The sequence below is a fragment of the Mytilus edulis genome, chromosome 8 (assembly GCF_963676685.1).
Source record: "Mytilus edulis chromosome 8, xbMytEdul2.2, whole genome shotgun sequence".
In the NCBI taxonomy this organism is placed as follows: Eukaryota; Metazoa; Mollusca; class Bivalvia; order Mytilida; family Mytilidae; genus Mytilus; species Mytilus edulis.
The window spans coordinates 55,510,312-55,530,600 of NC_092351.1; the positions used below are offsets into that span (position 1 = coordinate 55,510,312).

A 20,289-nucleotide genomic window follows, 5' to 3' on the forward strand; every position below is an offset into this window, starting at 1 on the left:
AATAACAAATATAACATCAAAACCAAATACATGAATTTGGGATAGAAAAGTACCGTGACACGTCTTATAGTAATATAACATATCTATTCAACTGAAAACGCTAGTCTCAGTTCAAAATCATTTTTAAAGAGCTCTTGATTTATTTTGATAGCATGCACCAATTGATTTATATTAGGCATTGACATGCAGTCTTAAGACGGTAGAACGTCAAACGTCCATACAAGTTAAATTGTACATGTTATATTTTCATCAATCTGCAGATGTTTTGGTTTTTATATCTTTTTTTTTGCAAATAGGCTTGATTAATATTTTCCGAGCATTTTAACCCTTGCTGTCACAACTCGTTCATATTAACAGTATCTGTAAGTTTATGAGGCAAAGATGTGCATAAAACATTATGACTAGTTATATCCGCTGTTTAGATTTTTATCACATTGTATTGAACTGTTCCTAGCAGTACATAATTATTTAAATACAGGAATAAAACTACATTTCTGTTTTTCGATTTAAACATGTTGACCCTGATTTAAAATGAAAACTTGATATGCACGACACATATATCATAGTAATATACAAACGAATTCAAATGTATGTTGAAAGGGACGCCACGTGTGTACATGGATGATGGAGGCAGACCAGAAGTTGGACTGTTGGCGCAAGTTAAAAAAGTTCGAACTGAATTCCCTGAAACGTGGCTATGGATAAACAAAACGACTGAGTGAGCCAAATTTCGTTTAGAAAGAACAATCTTTTATACCTATACGCATCTTGTTCTTCGAAGGATTTGGATACTGAAAATCATTTCCATATATTTACATAGCTAAACGGATGTTCTTGGTGTTACTGGCAAATTGAACTGCAATTTTGATTTCATGTAATTTTGAATGGCATATATTGTGAACAGCACCATGTTTATTGCATGCTTACATTGCTTCATATCAGAATAAAGGCGTTGTCATGTAGTTTGAATAGGACATACACTAATGTATCCATCATAAAAGAGATGCCTTGCAATCTAAGACTTATACTGTAATAATACTGCTAGCTCTGTATGCCATCAAATAGGTGAAAGCTTCGTATTGAAATATATAATGGGAAATTGACAAGGCTTGTCACATGACATAGGTCGTCAATCGTCCCTACTATTTAAGGTATTTCCGTCACTCTGCAGACTATAAACTTATTCGATTTTTGGAAGGTTTAAGGTGTGTTTAAATTGTTATGTTTTTATCTTCATTTTGTTTTTATAAACAAGGTTTTTGTTGGCTTCTTTTCTTTAATTTAGTAAAAACTTTGCCGCACTTCTCTATTGTCATTTGATTACATTCATGATTTCATTACGCAGTTTCATACAAAAACAATTGAGGGGGTATCCTTATGTTTATAGTTTCTTTAATAGTCTGAGCTTCATACGAAATAAAATCAAGCTAAGTAACAAGGATCTCTGAAAAACGTGACAACATTCATGAAAGGGTTGACATATACAAAATAAATAATGTTTTTTAAAGATATAACTCTAAACCTAGGTAAAGCTTCTAAAAAAGTAAGATGTTGCAGATAGATAGGATTGGAAATCTTTCCAACCCCTTGATTGGTTTTAACACTTTTAAAATGGGGGTTTTTGATGCGACTGTCATACAAGTGAGTGGTTAAACTAGCTATATAACGAGATTCAATCCACCATGTTTTCTAACTACGAAAATGCCTGAATCAAGTTAGAAATATGACAGTTGTTATCTATTTGTTTGATGTGTTTGAACTTTTGATTTTGCCATTTGATTAGGGACTTCTCATTTTAATTTTCCTTTTGAGTTCAATATGTTTTTGATTTAACCTGTTAGTATATTCATTTAAAATATATACAAATACATATTCAAAGTTCATTACTACGATGTCTATGAAGTGAGTGCCTATATGAATGGCGATGTGAATGAAGATGGGGGTCTACGCATGTCGCAGGACCAACATGCAAATCACCTTGAAAATGAAAATCTTCGTCCTAACGTCTTAAAACCAACGAGTCAAATAAGAAAACACTTTCCTGAAAGTTGGATATGGCTTAATGAAACGATTCCGTGAGTAACTGCTTGCCACAGATGCAAATAACAAATCTCTTCATCTCACAACAGTAAAATGCGGCAAATGGTGAAGATACATATAAAATATATAAACAGATTCTTTTTTTTATGTGTAGTGCTGTCCTTTGTTTACATCGAACATGCGCTCATGCTTTTTTGTTTTCTTTATGTAGCTTGACGTATAGCTTATACTTAACATTTTTATTTACCTATATGCATATGTTATTCATGGTTGGTGTGCTGGTGCTCTAGCTTGTTGAACCTCCCTCTTGTATGACAGATGTCCATAGCTCCGTTACATATACAAATACATTAGCTTTTGTATGTTCTGTTTAAGATCCATTGTACTATTTGTCATTTATGACTACGAGACGTTTCGTGATGCCGACATTACCAGCGACCACAACGACTTCCTTAAGGCCCGTATCTATGCAGGAAAAATCTTTAGAACCAATTAAACGTGTCCGAAAGATATTTCCAGAGACTTGGTTGTGGAATAATTTAACTGTTTCGTGAGTTGATACACCAGGGGATAGTCCTTATATTGTACTATAGTTTTAAGCTTCAAAATATATCTATACTAAACAACGTATGTAGGAAAAATTATATTGAGAACATTTCTGCACTTTATTAAAAATCACTACTTGATTATTATGTTATACACCTGACACGAATGTAAAATTAACACTTAATTAATCTTATATTTCATAAATCATTAGATACTTTCAGCATTCACTTCATTGTCAGATATGTTTTTAGTTTAAGGATTAAGGTATCATGGATAATGCATTTGAACATGTATTGTTACTGTACTAATGCGTTAGCCTAAAACTTTATTTATATGTAAGGAATAAATCCAAATTTATTTGTCAAGTACAATGCCAAATATACATAAATATAATAAAATATACAAAAAATAACCATAAAATATACAAAAGATATAAATAAAGTATTCAAAAAGTATCATACTTTGCAAAACAAGCCTATTATAACGTAAATATGTTACGAATAGTATAAGTTAATATTATTGTAAACAGTATACCCCTCTACTGCTTTCTATTTCTTTGCCAATTTTTAAAAATTAAATATTCTGAATAGTATAAGTCGAAGTTCAGAGAGACACTATACCTGGCTATCGAAAGGTAAGTTTGACGAGTAAGAAATGAGAATATCAGGAATCAAATTGTGATGTTATTAAAATGTGAGTATATATTAAACAATTCAAATAGATGCATGTAGCATGTGATGTGAAATGTATAGCATGTGTTGATATCTTAAAATGTTGAAAAATGTATGTTGTTATTGTTTAACTTTAAGTATATTGTGAGATGATACTCATTTTTAACAGATATAACTAAAAATTAAAAGTGATATTTTTATTTTTTTATCATTTAAATTAATTACTTTAAATTAAAGAGCAATATCCAACTCGAACTACATTTATTATTACCGTTTTTTTCCTCGTTTTTTTTCATATCTGTTTTGTTTATTTACAATGAATTATGTTTCGTAGAATGAATTATAACGATAAGATAAGATCTGAATTTATTATTACGAAGTTATAATTGCCAACATCAATTACGTGAAACTTAGAAATATAAATTCACGTCAATTAATAATGAATTGGTAAAATACCTGTAAGAATATTCGATCAGTGTTAGTTTTCTCGAAACAAAGTTCTGGAACATTTATGGTTTTTTTTACAGTGACACAGGAAAAACAACAATCAACGTTAAAGTTCCAGATACAATTACTTCATGGGTTGCAACTGCTTTTGCAGTCAATCCCGAGTCTGGACTTGGACTGACAGCCCAACCATCAAACGTATGTTGTTTTTCCATTATAATATTTTCCTAAACAAACGGCATTTCTTTTTCTTAAATTTGGTGCTGTAGACAATCTAGACACAGTGTTGTGTTCAGTTTGCAATGCAGTATACTAAGAATAACGATTTATGTACCAACTTACATTTTTATGAATTGTACGTCTTATATACTTCATATGATTTCATTCAATAATTCATTTACACAAAAAAAAACTTCTTAGAAGTGTAAGAAACGAGTTCAAACTACAATCATTTCCCAATTAAATTTTTTTTTTATGAAGAAATGACTGTGATATTTTTTCTGTCTGATGGAATGACATAATAAATGTGGTTCACACTGAATAATGCCTTGCGGGTTATTCAAAAGTGTGCACCACATTATGTTATGCTATTGTTGAAGAAACAGAAAATATATTACAGTCATTTCTTATCATTTAATTCTATTAAAATTCCATTTTAGGCCGTAGTAAATCATGGAAAAACGTTTAGGACTTCATGGTCATTTGTCACAATTACGTCTATGAGCTGATAAACAAAACACTTGTAGTCAATCAAAAGACGCGTTACATTCTAGACTAAATTAAATTGTTTAACGATTGATTTCGTTATGTTAAAATGTTTATTTCTGATTACAGTTAAATGTATTCATGCCGTTCTTTATGCAATTGGTACTACCATATTCGGTTGTACGAGGAGAACTTGTAGTTTTACAGATCAACATACACAATTATTTAGCAACAAGTGAATGGGTATGTATAATTAGTAGTATTGCCTAGTTAATAACTCCCTTTTGTAGATGAATTTCAACAATGCTCTATACTAGTTCCAATCTGTGTTCTATTGAGCTTCTAATGCAATTTTAAAAGTAAATTGTAAAGTTACCAAATAATGTCTTATCTAGATGTACGAAGTGTGGTACAATGTATCAGTGCCAATGAGACAACTCTCCATCCTAGTCACAATTAATAAAAGTAAACCATTATAGGTCAAAGTACTGTCTTCACGGTCTTATACATTATTGATACAGGATTTTCTCAATGAATTAATTAAAGTAGCCACACCAACTGATTATAATGCTTTACACAGAATATGATTCATATGATAAGTTAAATAGATATCATTTTACAGAGTGAGAATGTGAACCAACTGTCTAACTCTATAGACAAAAATGATAAGTTACAGCCGATTGCTTTGATTGTGTAGGTAAAAGTAATATCTTTGGTTAGCTTGTTTCTAGATGAACCGTGAAGTCATAATTAGGTTTGGTAAACTATCCTCCTTTAAGAGTAAACTAGACGGACAGATAACCAATATATCTGTCTGTAGGACTAGGCTACTTCGAAAGGAAGGTAGTATACCTTTACTTATATTGACTTCCCGGTTCAGCTAGCAAGAAAGTTAACCAAAGATATTACATTTACCGACAAACTCAATGCAATCGGCTGCTAATGAATTTATTAGAAAGATCGCATTCCATTTCATCATTCAATATTAAATAGCAAAATATTTTTTGTATTGTGATTAGAACATCCATATAATTTATGATTGTGATCGTACACGCATATGCTTTTTTTATATAATGAGTGTTTTTAAAGTTTTATCCTGCTGAGTTACGTATCAGTTGTTGCGGAGGCGTTCTTGAAGCATTGGATGACATACGTACACACCAAATGAAGTAATGTTCCTTCTTAGTTTTTAAATAAACTCACCATAGATACCAGGATTTAATTTTTCATTTACGCAAGATGCGTATTTCGTCTACAAAAGACTCATCAGTGACGCTCCAATCCCAAAAACTTATAAAGGCAAAATAAAGTACGAAGTTGAAGTGCAAACACACACTGTTCTATACCAAACATTTTTTATGTGTGGCTTACAATTTATTTTGTAGGTTTTAGTGATATTGGAGAAAAATATGGATATGGAAAATGAGATTACATACAGCTCTGGAGCAAGGAAACGAATGCATGCTAAAGTTGGCAGGTGGATTAAGGTGAGTCTTATCCGTATAGGAACTTTGATGCATAAACAGTACGTACAACATCGCCCTGGTTGTCCTTTAATACGATTTCCAATGTATGTTTAAACATTATATTGTTGGATCTTATATGCTTATATTGAACGACAATGTGATGCTGATGTTAATTTACTTCATCTTCTGTTTTGTTCTGAATCGATACAAATTTAATTTATCATTAAATGTAAAAATACGTTTAACATAGATGTATCTATCAATCAATCTGCATCTCAGTTTTAACGATATTGTTTAAGGTTGTCCTACAGTGGGAGGGAGGTGGTGTAGCATGTCATCAAACACCCATTTTGTTTCTTAAAATCATCTTAGATAAAGCTAGCCAAGGTATACGATCCAGGCCCCTCATGGCAGATATAGCCAATATTTGTGCTCCGCCATCTGCCAGAAGATATAAAAGAGGGACGACAGATACCAAAGGGACAGTCAAACTCATAAATGTAAAACAAACTGACAATGCCATGGCTAAAAATGAAAAAGACAAACAGAAAAACAATAGAACACATGACACAACATAGAAAACTAAAGAATTAACAACACGAACCCCACCAAAAACTAGGGGTGATCTCAGGTGCTCCGGAAGGGTAAGCAGATCCTGCTCCACATGTGGCACCCGTCGTGTTGCTTATGTGATTACAAATCCGGTAAATAGTCTAATTCGGTAGGTCATATTCATGAAAGGGAAGGGGATTGTAGTTACGACGTAAGAGACATATCCGATATCATTTGTGAAACGGTTATTCCATAACGGTCAACCAACTCGTGATGGCGTCAGTAAAATTTACGAAGGGATGATTTCAACTTCACCATGTGGAACTCTTGGTTTAATAGCTTCCTTGTGAGCAGTAACCCTCTATCAAGAAAATCATGATAGGAAATGCAAGCACGGGAATATCGTATCAATTGGGAGATGTATACCCCGTAAGCAGGTGATGCTGGAATGTTGCTACTTAGAAATGGAAAGTTAACAATTGGAAAGCTGAAATCATCTCTTTTGTCGTAAAGTTTTGTTTTCAACCGACCCTCATTTTTAGATGTAAGTCAAGATATGAAGCCGACTTAACTGTATCTGTAGTTTCCTTTATCTGTATATAAGTCACGCCATTCTGACATCGTCATTCTTGACCAATAGCAGCACTTAAACTCTCTCCAGTGTCTGACGTGAGTGTAAGCATGGCCATGTTTAGTGTCTACAAATTTCATGAAACAGGAATTGAAAATATATGTTGACACCCCAACTCCTGCGCTAGAAACATACCCAAGCACTTCGATTAGTTACAAAAGAGCTTTAAAATTGTCACAAAATATCATCCAATGCTTTAAGGGTAAAGACTTGTTGCATAATTAGCACGTGACAATTGTTTATTTACATTTTCTACAGTTACATGTGATCGACTTTAAAAAGGTGCTTTTTGATGGGATGCAGCTAGTTACAAATGCGACCGATAGAAATCAATACCGCTTGTCTTCGAAATTCTATCTTAATACGTGAAGAGTGGTGCGAAGGGGACTCGATTGAGACCCTTAGCTAGCAAAAATGTATTAAAATGTCCTGTGTTCTATTATATATATATATGTGTGTTGCCTTTTGTTTGTTTTATATTTCGAAGGTCCAACTGTTCCTTTGTTTTCCTCTTATAGTTGAAGTGTTTTCTTTGGTTTTGGTTTGTAATCCAGATGTGTTTTCTCTCAGTCGATTTATTACTTTTGAACAACGGTATATTACTGTTGTCTTTATTTACCTGATAAAAAAAACAAGTGTTTAATACGTAGCAATTCAGTTTAAGTCCCGGGAAATCAATGCAGTAAGGTTTCCTAATGCTAGATGTATTGATCCAAGATGACTTAAACTTAAAAATATGGATATAATTTAAAATGCATTTCACTTATTTAAAATTCTAATTCGTGTAATATTTTCAGTTGCTTAAAGGAGGAATTGGCTCTGTTTTCTTTCCAATTGTTCCGATTGCAGTTGGTCAATTGAAGATTTCCGTTACTGCGCAGACTGCATCGGCGTCTGATGCCGTTGAAAAGGATCTTCTTGTAGAGGTATTATAAACTTACATAAAAATTATTTAATAATTTCGGAAATACATTATCTGTAATTAGTTTTACGTAAATTTAATCCAAGCATATCGTACATGGAAGCTGTCTATACACTGGTAGACTGAATTGCTGAATTTTTCCAAATTGATATGTTTGAAATGTAATTACTTTGCTAATTCTTTACTGTTTTTATATTTCAATCAACTGATTTATCTTTAATATTTACAGTTTTATTCCTGTTTACATAAAGTTGATCCCAGAAACGTTTAGGTGTGCAAATCTGACATGATTTATTAATTGCATTTGTTTATGAATAGTTTGAACGGTTTCTAAAATAATATCAATATGAGTACATGTATATATATTTTAAAATTACAATTTTGCAGCCTTCTGGAACAGCTCAGGAATATAACATACCGGTACTGATTGACTTGAAGACAGTGGGTACATTTAATAAAACAGTAAATATTACCTTCCCAGCCAATACCACTGCAGGTTCACGACGTGTGACAGCATCTGTAATAGGTAAGTAACAGCTTCACACAAACATGTTGCTGTAAAGACTTATCATAGATACTAAAATGTAGTACGCAAGACACGCGTTTCGTCTACAAAGGACTCGTTATCTGCAAACGAATAAAAAATGTTCCAAATTCCAAATAAAGTACATAGTTGCCTTTATTTTATAACTTAAAGCCTAACAAGTTAAATGCCCGACTATATTAACAACAGGAAAAACTAGATAACAACTATAATTTTCTCATTTAGTACAGATATTTCTGAGAAAAAATTGGTAAGCTTAATATCATTTTGCAGCTGATAAAACTCTCCTGTTGTGCGACAGTTATTGAGAGTTCGCTATTTGAAATACATTTTGTGAGAAATATATATAGTTTTAAAGTAAAAATTATAATGGAAGAATGAGAAAGTTGATTTATTGTGGATTTTTAATTTGTTGGTTTTATTTCCCAATCACCATAAACAAAACCGGAATTGGAAAAAAGTTTAGAGAATGTAGTATGTATATCTTTTGATTACTTTCAGGTGACTTGATGGGACCTTCAATTAATGGTTTGGAGAAATTGATCAAAATGCCTTATGGTTGTGGAGAGCAAAACATGTTAAATTTTGCCCCAAATATTTTTGTACGAAGATATTTGAATGTCACAAACAATTTAAAATCTAATATGGATTCGAAATCAAAGGAGTATATGATAAAAGGTAAGACTAAACATAGTAAAATATAATCAATTGTGAATATATATAGAAGATGTGGTATCAGGGCCCTCCAAGTCAGAATTTATAAAAGTAAATCATTATAGGTCAAAGTACGGTCTACAACACGGAGCATTGGCTCACACCAAACAGCAAGCTATAAAGGCCCAACAATTACTACAAGTGTAAAATCATTCAAACAGGAAACCAAGGGTCTAATAATATATTAAAACAAAAAACGAGAAACTAGAAACACTTATGAACCACATCAGCAAACAGCAACTGTTAAACATCAGATTTCTAACTGAGGATAGAGGCTAACAATTTCAGCGGGTTTAAACGTTTTAATGATACCAAACCTTCACCCTTATCTGAAACAATAATGTAACATTACAGGACTGAAAGACACAATACATAATATCAATCAAAAGACATGAACATTTTTCAAAATTTGAAATTTAGATAACAAAGAAACTTATATATATTCAGTCAATTTGACATGAACGTTCATGCTATTAATTTGTCATTTTTTCGTTACCTTTATTTGTCTTTCCATAATCAATTGTCCAGATTGTAACTTTGGCAACATTATATCGCCTTTAAATATATCGACTTTATTTCGCCAAAACGATTGTATAATAAGGAAAGCGAAACCATATTTCAGTCATTAAGTAAACATGCTGAATCTTTGTCGGTATTGCAGTGATTCATTTCATAATTGTACTAAGAAAATATTTTTAACTTTTAGGATATCAGAGAGAACTCACTTACCAACATGACGATGGATCCTTCAGTGCCTTTGGAAATAGCGATAAATCTGGAACTACATGGTAAGCAGAGGAAAATTACAGATGAAACACGAGTCCTGTTACGCCACATAATGGAACGCTTTTTATTATGTGGCGTAACAGGACTGTTAAGCATGAAGAGATTGAAAAAATAAATATATTGCAAACAATAACCAACCAATCAAACGGCAAAAAATGGAAAGTCGAAATGAAAATATCGCACAGATTAAAATAAAAACACCGGGTAATTACAAAAAACTCTACTTTAATGAATTATCAATGATTACAATATTAATCTTAATATTGTTTTTACTATTCGCCGTTCTTATGTTTAAGTTATTGATGGTTAAAAATATAAAAAGGAAATAGGTAAAATAAACCGATTTCTAACTACCTGGTAATATCTAAAATATAGAAGTAAACCAACATGTAAAACAAACCCCCAAAAAAACTAACAAAAGCTTTTAACTTAGGACAGGCAGGGTTAAATACATCTGCAAGAATTCAACCCTGTTTCAATCCTGTTATGAAAATACTGTACTCCGAGGAAAACTCAAAACGGAAAGTCCTTAATCAAATGGAAAAACTAAAAGATAAAACACATTAAACGAATGGATAACAACTTTCATTTTCATGGCTTGGTACAGGCATTTTCTTATGTACAAATGGTGGATCGATCGAACCTAGTTTTAAAGCTAGCTAAACCTCTCAATTGTATGACAGACACATCGAATTTCATTGAATTGTTATTTTTTAGGCTTACTGCATTTGTCGTGAAATCGTTTGCGCAAGCGTCAGATGATATATTCATTGACGACAAATTATTCCATAAAGCACTTGATTGGCTTGTATTACAACAAACAGAAATTGGAACATTTAAAGAACCTGGTAAAGTGTTACACAAAGCTATGCAGGTATGTTGACTGTAAATACATTTATTTTTTTGGTATCAATTTTCGTGGATTGAGAAAAACTTGCATATTAGTGGGTATTTGATTTTGTTGCTTATGACAATTACTTCCTATAAAGCCTGTAAAAACTTTGTTATTTATTGAGCATTTCAATTGGTGGTTTGCCAGTAACCACGAAACCCACGAAATTGTTATCCAACGAATAATAACGAATCCACAGTACTAGTAAATGCCCCAGCTTTGAAAATTACATATATGTGTTGGGTTTAAAATTTATCATGACAGCTATTCTAACTTATAATGAAAAATAATGTTGGTGGTATCGTCATCTCAACCAATCAAAATAAATCAATATAGCAGATAACGAAATTATAGAATGAATTTCATATTTCTTTCTATGTCGATTTGAAAGAAAAATACATTTACAGAAATATTAAATAATCATATGTATTATCAACATATACATAATATATAAGATGTGATTGAAATAAAGATTCATGTGATATAATTACAGGGTGGGTCAGCAGCAGGAGAGAGATCTTTAACTGCATTTGTATTGATTGCGATGAAAGAAGCCGATGTCATTAAAGGGGTAAGATAAACAAAATTAATGCAATATTAGATAATTTACGGATAAAAGGAGATATTTGATATAAACCAATGAAACAACACAATAAGAAAAGAGAACCAGACGTCAACATAAGGCTTTTTGATTTACAAATCATGAAATTAATACAACTTATACGTATTGTCATTAATACTCAATAATGTTTCGCTTTTGTTTGAATGTTTGTCAAGTCAAAATCACCTATATTCTTTGTTTTTTGTACGTCTTACAAAAAACCTGCAATTTAAACAAAAATAATATAATAATTTTTAATTAAGAATACGTACATATTAAATACAAAGTAATAGTTGGTAAACACCACTTTTCTTTCTTGTCTTTTCAAATTAAAATTTGACAGCTATTTCAATGCAGTTTTTTTTTTATTTGATGCTCTATATAATAGGAGATTTCTTAAACCGGAATGTCAGCATACAATTTATTCATGTTAAGTATAAAAGACAATCGTAGACATAAAATTGAAACCATTGCTGTGAACCAAAGATTTTTATAGAAAAATAAAACATTTTCGTCTTCACTTTTATCATTCATAATATGTATGTTCTATCATTTTCTAGGCCAGCGACCGAACTGCAAGATCTATTAAACGGGCAACAACGTACCTTGAGGGAGAGGTTGACAACATGATTGACACTTACGAAATGGCAATAGTATCGTATGCTTTAAAACTTGTAAACAGTCCAAAATCAATCATCATATTAGAGAGACTGAAGATGTTGGCTGTAGATGAAGGTAAATATTCCTACTGAATAGAAATAATGTAAAAAAAAGAGTTTATATCTCATACATATCTATGTTTTGTATATAGTGTGTGGCAGTCGAAACCAGAAGGAAAATTCAAATATATTGCGCCGATTAAATACTATGTTATTCCCAACATCAAAATTTAAAGAACTGAAAAAAAACAACCAAAAAAACCCAAAGACATGGGCATCGGGATGATGACCATATATACTTAAGTTTTTTTTATCTTTTGGTGACAGAAAATTATAAAGCAACAGTGTTGTCAATTTGGTATGGGGGATATAAAAGAGAATAGTAAGAGAGGAAGGATTTTTCCCAGGATATATGGGGGGAGGCCATTAACTAGTTAAACGTCAAGATATTCACATGGTTTTTATCATGTTTATAGCTTATTTATTGCTGCGTCTGAATGCATAAATCTGTTTTGTGTTGTTAGTCTGTTTTTGTGTTAGATCACATGGTGTTGTTTATATTTTTAGATGGCACAAGGTACTGGAAACATAATGCTAAAGAGTCAAACGAAAAGAAATATTCAAATTGGAATCCTCCTCACAGTCAGTCAAATGCTATAGATATTGAACTGACCTCATATATTCTCATGAACTATGCAATGAACAATGATGTTGAAAATGGTTTACCAGTACTACGTTGGTTGACATCACAACGAAATCCTAATGGTGGATTTGCCTCAACACAGGTAAGGAAAAGATATATTTCTATAATTTTTATTTGTTCTTTTACGAAATTCTTCTTGTAATGGTGTTAATAAAAGAAGGATATATGATTGTCGACAACAAAAGTAAGGAAAAGATAGATTAAGATCATTTGATGCCTACTTTTATAAAACTACACTTGTTATGGTATTAATAACAGAAGGATATTAAATACAGCTGTATTTTCGTCAGCACAAGTAAGGACTAGAATTTATTAAATATGTTTTATTACCCAACTCTACTTGTTATGAAACTAAATATAAAGGATTACTGATAATATAATAAAATAGTTAGTTTTATGTGGATTCGGCTGTACTGGGTACTTCCCTGGCCTTTATTTTCATAGAACTCTTTCTGTTGTAGCCATTAAACAATCCTTGAACTTCAAGTGTTCAGGGTTTCCGTAATTTATAAAGTTGTATTTTCGTTTAATGAAAAATGTGTAATTTAAACAGGTTTTATAAATGATGCACCGTAAAAAAAAAATGGACACTATAATTACCTTATGTTTCATCTACAGAACAGGAAATTCACACATTGTTGTATCCGTGGTATAAATAGTCTCCGGATCCGTGTATAGTTTATAAATCTTAAAATGATCTATCCATTTAAGACTTATCGTTTACATCAATATCAATTTGAAACTGTAAAAAGAAAATTAAGTTTACAAACTAAGAACTGCTACCTTAGTAACACAAGAAAGAAAATTAAATTTCTATACATAGAACTACTACCTTAAAGTTAGTAAAACACGAATAATATTGATATTCTGAATATATTGCAGGACACAATTATTGCATTACAAGCTTTAGCCGAGTTTGCTGGGGAGATATACTCGAATGACTTTAACATGGACATAACAATAAAAAGCCTTAAAGGTGAAAAGTTTGAAGATAAGCATATCATTACTCGTGATAATGCCCTAGTTCTGAAAGTATTTGAGGTAAGTTGAAAAAGATCACTTTATAATTTCGTTTACCATTCTTACTGAATTAACTGTTCTAGTAAACAAAATACATCATGTATCCATATATTAAGTTACTTAATTTTAAAAAAAATATTTGAATGTACGAAAAAAATAAAACAAGACGAAAATGAAGAAAAAGAGACTAAAATGAATATGACCAAAGTCATCATTATACACCAGTCCAGTAATTTATAATACAAGTCGTACGATTCATCTACAAAAGAGTCAGCAATTGTGCTTGAATTAAGCCAAGCAAAATCGGATTTGATTTTTAGACAAAAAAGTGCAACAATACCAAATTTAGCAAGAAGAAATAGCTGCAAGCTCTTACTTACAATATTTTTAAAATAAGAATTGACACAATATGAATTTCGAAGAACAAGGATTTCATTGTTAGATATCATGGTATAGTATTTTCTACAAGAAATTAGAAATATAATACTACAAGTTTTTAAATCACAAATATGGCTTACCTTTTACATTGTTGAACAATGTAAATATTGATTTGCGGGAAATCATTGCATTATTTAACAGAGCTTATCCTTTACACCAATATTTAAGCGATATTATGAGATGGTTGACGCAATAGTAGCTGGATATACTTATGCGCTCTAAACACCTTATATTACTAAAGACTTAAATAAAAGTTTTTTCCAATGTTCTAGTTTAAAATATATGCATTTATTGTATGATTCACTCTTTAATGTCGATTCAATTATCAGGATGGTTTTTATTCCGAACTACGTATTTAGGTTATTGGTTTGCATATTGTTATACCTTATGGTAACAGCAGCTAGTGTATCGTTTATGTCCTTAAATGTAGTCTATTTTTACTCGTCTAATATCTACAGATATACAGTTTGGTCTCTTCTTTTACATGTACTTTGATATATTTTTTAGGTTCCCACGGGAGTAGAGGAACTCACTGTATTTGCAAAGGGTAAAGGAGTTTCCTTGGCAGAGGTAAGAATGGATAACCATATTGCACGCAAAATATGTGTCAGATAATATATAGAAAACAAAATAACAGAAATTGCCATAATAATTGGATAGCACAACAGACTATGCCAACATCAAGCATATCACTACCATTAAAAGAACAAGCAAATCTTACAAAAAAAGGATGACACTTCGTCTCGCAACATGATATATTGAGTGGATCAACAGCTCTTTTTCGAAAAAAAATTCCTCATGACCTATTTTTTCCTAAGAATTTTTATCAAAAGATTCGCAGAATCCTAAATCAAATTGAATAAATCAAATTTGAGATTTCAGAAGAATTGGGATTTCTATGTTCCTACATATTACAGTTCTATATACAAAGCAAATGTTAATCTTGTACAAATAAGAAAAGACAGATCCATGTATAAAGCATTTGTTGAAATCATTTAGGTATGCGTAGGACTTGATTACTTGTTCAGTCACAAAATGCTATCAATTATTAGTAAAAACATTATTTATCAAATTTATTATATGCAATTTGATTAAAAATCAAAACAAAAATTAATAATTTTAGGCAAATATCTTTAGTTTTCTTTACTGATAAAATTTGTGAATGAACAAGTTTAAAAGAAGGATTTTATTCATTCATAAAATGTGTAATTAGTTCAAATAGTTTTGAATAAAAAAAAAGGATCAAGTGTTTACAAAAACTGATTGTAAAAGCGGTTTCAACATTTTTATACAGAAGACTTGTTATACCATTTTTAAATGAATAATTTGGATAATTAAACCTCTTACTTAGGTTGCTGTTTATTTCTACACTGCTGATGACATAAAAACTTCAGCATTTGATATCAATACCACAATATCAGAGGAAACAACAAAAGGATTAAGACTTCAAGTTTGCGGAAGGTATGTTATTATTTTTCGAAATCAATTGGACAAAGTTGGCTGTAATTCAAGGTTAAATTCGACATCAGTCTAGTTTCACAACTGCTGTTTAGAAGATGTTAATGCTCAAAATAATTTATTATTCTGGAACAAATGAATCATAGATAGGACAACTCAAGAATTATAGAGCCACACATTTTAAAGATGATAATAATAATTCACCAATGAGCATACAGAGAACAAGCTAAATCATTTAAGATCAGCGTTGCTTCAGGCAAATGCAAACTTACTATATCACGTGAATTTGAGTTAAAAAATTCAGCCAATCAAATTTACTTGATTTGGTACCTATATTATAAGACAGTTTCGTTAAAAAGGTTCACAAGCTCATTATTTTACGGTATACAGTTCAAAATACAAGATAGGAAAACAGTTTCGATCATTTGTTTTGTGAAGGACTTCAAATACACGCAGTAATATAACTAAATCTGACAGAAAAAGTAAAGTAAGGTCATGGTTGTAATAATACATATTTGAAGAATTATGCTTGAAATAATGAATTGAAATTAGAAATAAACAAATATCTTTGTTTTCAATTAAAAAAAGATGGCGTCAGGAAGGTGAAACTGGAATGTCTATAATGGAGATTGGCATACCATCAGGAATGACACCAGATTATGAATCTCTTGATTTTACGTTAGCTCCAGAGTATAAACGAAAAGAAGAATTATTTAGAAAGCTAGTATTGTATTTTGACAAGGTATGTACAGATGTATACAATAAGTAACTGAAATGCATGTATCTTATATATATATATGTATAAATAATAGTAAAAAGTATACTAATCTTCAACTTTGTACTTGTTTGTCTTTCTAACTATACTGAGCAAAAAAAAATAAGCATCACTTTTTTTATATTTTTTTGGTGGTTATTTGGAAAAAAATTAATTAAACATCATTGCTATGATCCTTAGTTTTACCTGTAATTTAAAGCAGTCGTACTTTTTTTCCTGGTGATTGATTTTGCGCAATTTTGGCTTTGCACGTGTAATTCATGTTTTACCTTCTGTACCTGTATTTTTAAAACGATATTAAATATTTCTTTTCCACGTTCAGAAACAATGCATTGGTAAGCAAAACACATTCACCTTTGACAAAATCGAATGGGACATCAACCAGGCCTGCCATAAAATGATCGTCAGGAATGGTTGATGCCGTAATGAGTGTCACTGACATCGTGGCTCAGTTTTATGGGCATAAGGCAACAGTTTAGGGACTAACAAACAGATATCGACAAATTGCAACTGCACAAGATGGGTCGATATCTCTTAGACCAAAAGAGCGCTACCTTCACTTTACGTCAACATGTGACAACTTTTTTCCGGCCACAAGAGAAGGGTATTTACTAAGGGCAGGTGCTTGTGTGCCTGCCAATCCTTCATTGGTACACTTAGGGTATGGCTGAGAAACTGATTTTGAATAACACTATACTCATTTCTGCATTTTGACCCTCCCGCGCTCTATACAAAAAAAATCCTAATGAATGTGTTTGATAAATATTCATGTCTGACATGTCATTATTCCATTTTGTTATTAATAAAATTATATGTTTTTATGATTTTGTAATAAAAAAAGATTTCACATTTTTGTTGATTAACTTGTTTGGTTCAGTATAGTTTGATTAGAGCGTCACTGGTGAGTCTGATGAAGATGGAACGTGTGTCTGGTGTATTAAATGAAAAGCCTGTTACCTTTGATAACTATTGAAGACTGGTAATTAAATGCACTCAGAAATCACTTGACTCAAAACAAAATAGAAATGATAATTTAAATATGGCTGTCGAACAGTGATGATGATTCTGAACTTATTACCACTTTAAATGCACTCTTAAACACTCTTCTTTATTTTAGAGATTTTTTATGAATATTCCCGGAATTTTTATTGTTATTTATGTTTCCCTCAAATCACTAAAAACCTATTTTTTTTAATTATATAATTCATATGATACACACAGCGTCCAGTTTATACAATGCTTGCTCTGCACACAACCGTAACTTATCAGTCTTCTTTTAAATGTGTTCATTTCCCTTTCCCTCGATTACTACACCTATTTTAATTCATATGTCTTGGTTATTTTAGTTTGATGCTCAGGAACAATGTGTATCACTGAATATTGTGCGAACTGATCGAGTTGCAGAGCTGCAACCATCACCAGTCAGAATATATGACTATTATGAGCCAAGTAAGTTTTATTTGCGTAAATAATGATTAATTTAATTTTGATAGTATTTTGTCTATCAGCTCATACACTTAAGTTTGTCATATATCGCGACGTCATCAACGTTTTTACCATTATTTACATTTTTTTAGAATTAAATTATAAGGAATGACTTTAAAAAAAAATTCTGCCTATTCGGTATTACATAAAAAAAAATATGGTGCACACTTTTAAATAACCCACTACGCCGATTATTCAGTGTGCACCACTTTTTGATTTATTTCTTCACAGACAGAAAAAATATTAAAGTCATTCCTTAAATAATGAACATATATTTACAATGTGAATTCACATTGTAGTCATGCATTCATATAGCATCTGATCTTGCTCCTTTTAGAGATCATGTGATGCACACAGTTTGCGTGTGTTACCTCGAGTTGTCTCTCCCTAAGCACTTAATGTTCTTTAAACCAAGAGTTCCAAATTGTAAAGTTAAAATCATCCCTTCATAAATTTTACGGACACCAGTTGGTTGACCGTTATGGAATAACCGTTTCACAAATGATATCGGATATCTTCCTTGCGTCATAAATATAATCCCCTTCCCTTTCATGAATGTGACCTACAGAATTTGACTATTTACCGGATTTTTTATCACATTATCAACACGACTGTTGCCACATGCAGAGCAGGATCTGCTTACTCTTCCGCAGCACATGAGATCACCCATAGTTTTTGGTGGGGTTCGTGTTGCTTATACTTTAATTTTTTATGTTGTGTAATGTGTAATATTGTTTGTCTGTTTGTCTTTCTTTCATTATTTACCATGGCGTTGAAAATTTATTTTCGATTTATGAGTTTGAATGTCCCTCTGGTATATTTCGTCCATCTTTTAGAAATCACAAATACTTGTTTTGTTTAGTATGGATGTCTAACTTTGCCAAAAAAATCAAAATAACAAAAACCGCCGAAAAAAATTCAAAACGGAGAGTTTCTAATCAAATGGCAAATTTAAAACACATCAAAAGAATCAAAAAGTATGTCAAGGAGCATACTTCAACATTTTATACATTTTTTCCCGTTTTGGGTTTTTTTCCCCAATATTTGGTGTTGTTTTCAATGGTTATCTGTAATGTTTTCTTTTTCAGGTAAACAAAAGACTTCATTTTATTTATCAAAATTATTGGAAAAGTCAACATTATGTGATGTGTGTGGCACAGAGTGCTTCTGCAAAGAAAAATAAGAAGATATTGATATGAGTTGGTCGTTGATATTGAATGTTATGTTATATATTGCAGCACTTTACTTACATTTGTTGTTTTATTCTGTTAGCGTTCATCTTTTTGAAATACTAAATAATATGAACACAGTGTAACGAAAGAGATATAGAAAACAAACAATTGCTTAATATTTGATATATCTACTGATTAAAATTAGCACAAAATATCAATGGTTTGAAAGAGAAACTTATAAAAGCAATTCATTCCAACAAAATCATATGTTTTTGTGGTAAATGTAACGCAACTACGTTATGAAAATAATCATACAAACGATGTATATCATGTTGTTTCATATCAAATTCTTTTTTTGGTAGCCCAATTTTTAAAATTAGTGAGAATATTGAGAACTGTGTGTACGTTTGAATGTTGATTGTATTTTGTTGTGTGTGATGTTATATAACGATACTTACATAATGTTATATTTTGAATTCTACGTGCCTTTTGTAATAAATTTTATGTATGAAACAATTTTTTATTTCTTTTAAATTATCAAAAGAATAGAAAAGTACGTACACTTATATTTTACAAAATTTTATAGATGTTAAAATATTCTCCAACAAGTATCTTCCTCTATTATATGAAATCAGATACATGACAATTTTTCCCCTTCTTCCATTGGTTGATAGCTTTTGATGTGGCAGTTTTTATAGAGTTCATACTTTTTATGCCCCACCTACGAAAGTAGAGGGGCATTATGTTTTCTGGTCTGTGCGTCCGTTCGTCCGTCCGTTCGTTCATCCGTCCGTCCGTTCGTTCGTGCGTCTATCCCGCTTCAGGTTAAAGTTTTTGGTCAAGGTAGTTTTTGATGAAGTTGAAGTCCAATCGACTTCAAAACTTAGTATACATGTTCCCTATGATATGATCTTTTTAATTTTAATGCCAAATTAGAGAGTTTACCCAAATTTCACGGTCCACTAAACATGGAAAATGATAGTGCGAGTGGGGCATTCGTGTACTGGGGACACATTCTTGTTTAATTTGCCTTTGAGCTCGGTATTTTAGTATGACTTTATT

At 31.4% G+C, this 20,289-nt stretch overlaps 1 protein-coding gene across 5 annotated transcripts in view; it reads left to right on the top strand.

The window, feature by feature from the left end:
- The window catches only part of LOC139485913 (CD109 antigen-like), a 56,032-nt gene extending 36,289 nt beyond the window's left edge, over positions 1 to 19,743 (top strand). For 4 of the 5 annotated variants that reach the window (XM_071270582.1, XM_071270581.1, XM_071270584.1 and 1 more), the window contains 17 exons: positions 3,785 to 3,902; positions 4,539 to 4,652; positions 5,795 to 5,896; positions 7,856 to 7,984; positions 8,368 to 8,506; positions 9,026 to 9,202; positions 9,945 to 10,026; positions 10,742 to 10,898; positions 11,410 to 11,487; positions 12,078 to 12,252; positions 12,744 to 12,961; positions 13,762 to 13,920; positions 14,845 to 14,907; positions 15,689 to 15,798; positions 16,384 to 16,537; positions 17,917 to 18,019; positions 19,144 to 19,743. In XM_071270582.1, coding sequence (XP_071126683.1) covers positions 3,785 to 3,902; positions 4,539 to 4,652; positions 5,795 to 5,896; positions 7,856 to 7,984; positions 8,368 to 8,506; positions 9,026 to 9,202; positions 9,945 to 10,026; positions 10,742 to 10,898; positions 11,410 to 11,487; positions 12,078 to 12,252; positions 12,744 to 12,961; positions 13,762 to 13,920; positions 14,845 to 14,907; positions 15,689 to 15,798; positions 16,384 to 16,537; positions 17,917 to 18,019; positions 19,144 to 19,238 — 2,173 coding nt within the window. In that variant the 3' untranslated portion in view covers positions 19,239 to 19,743. Of the gene's footprint in view, positions 1 to 1,879; positions 2,076 to 3,784; positions 3,903 to 4,538; positions 4,653 to 5,794; positions 5,897 to 7,855; positions 7,985 to 8,367; positions 8,507 to 9,025; positions 9,203 to 9,944; positions 10,027 to 10,741; positions 10,899 to 11,409; positions 11,488 to 12,077; positions 12,253 to 12,743; positions 12,962 to 13,761; positions 13,921 to 14,844; positions 14,908 to 15,688; positions 15,799 to 16,383; positions 16,538 to 17,916; positions 18,020 to 19,143 lie in introns of all 5 variants that reach the window. The other variant, XM_071270583.1, reaches the window with a different exon arrangement.
- The last annotated feature ends 546 nt before the right edge of the window (positions 19,744 to 20,289 follow it).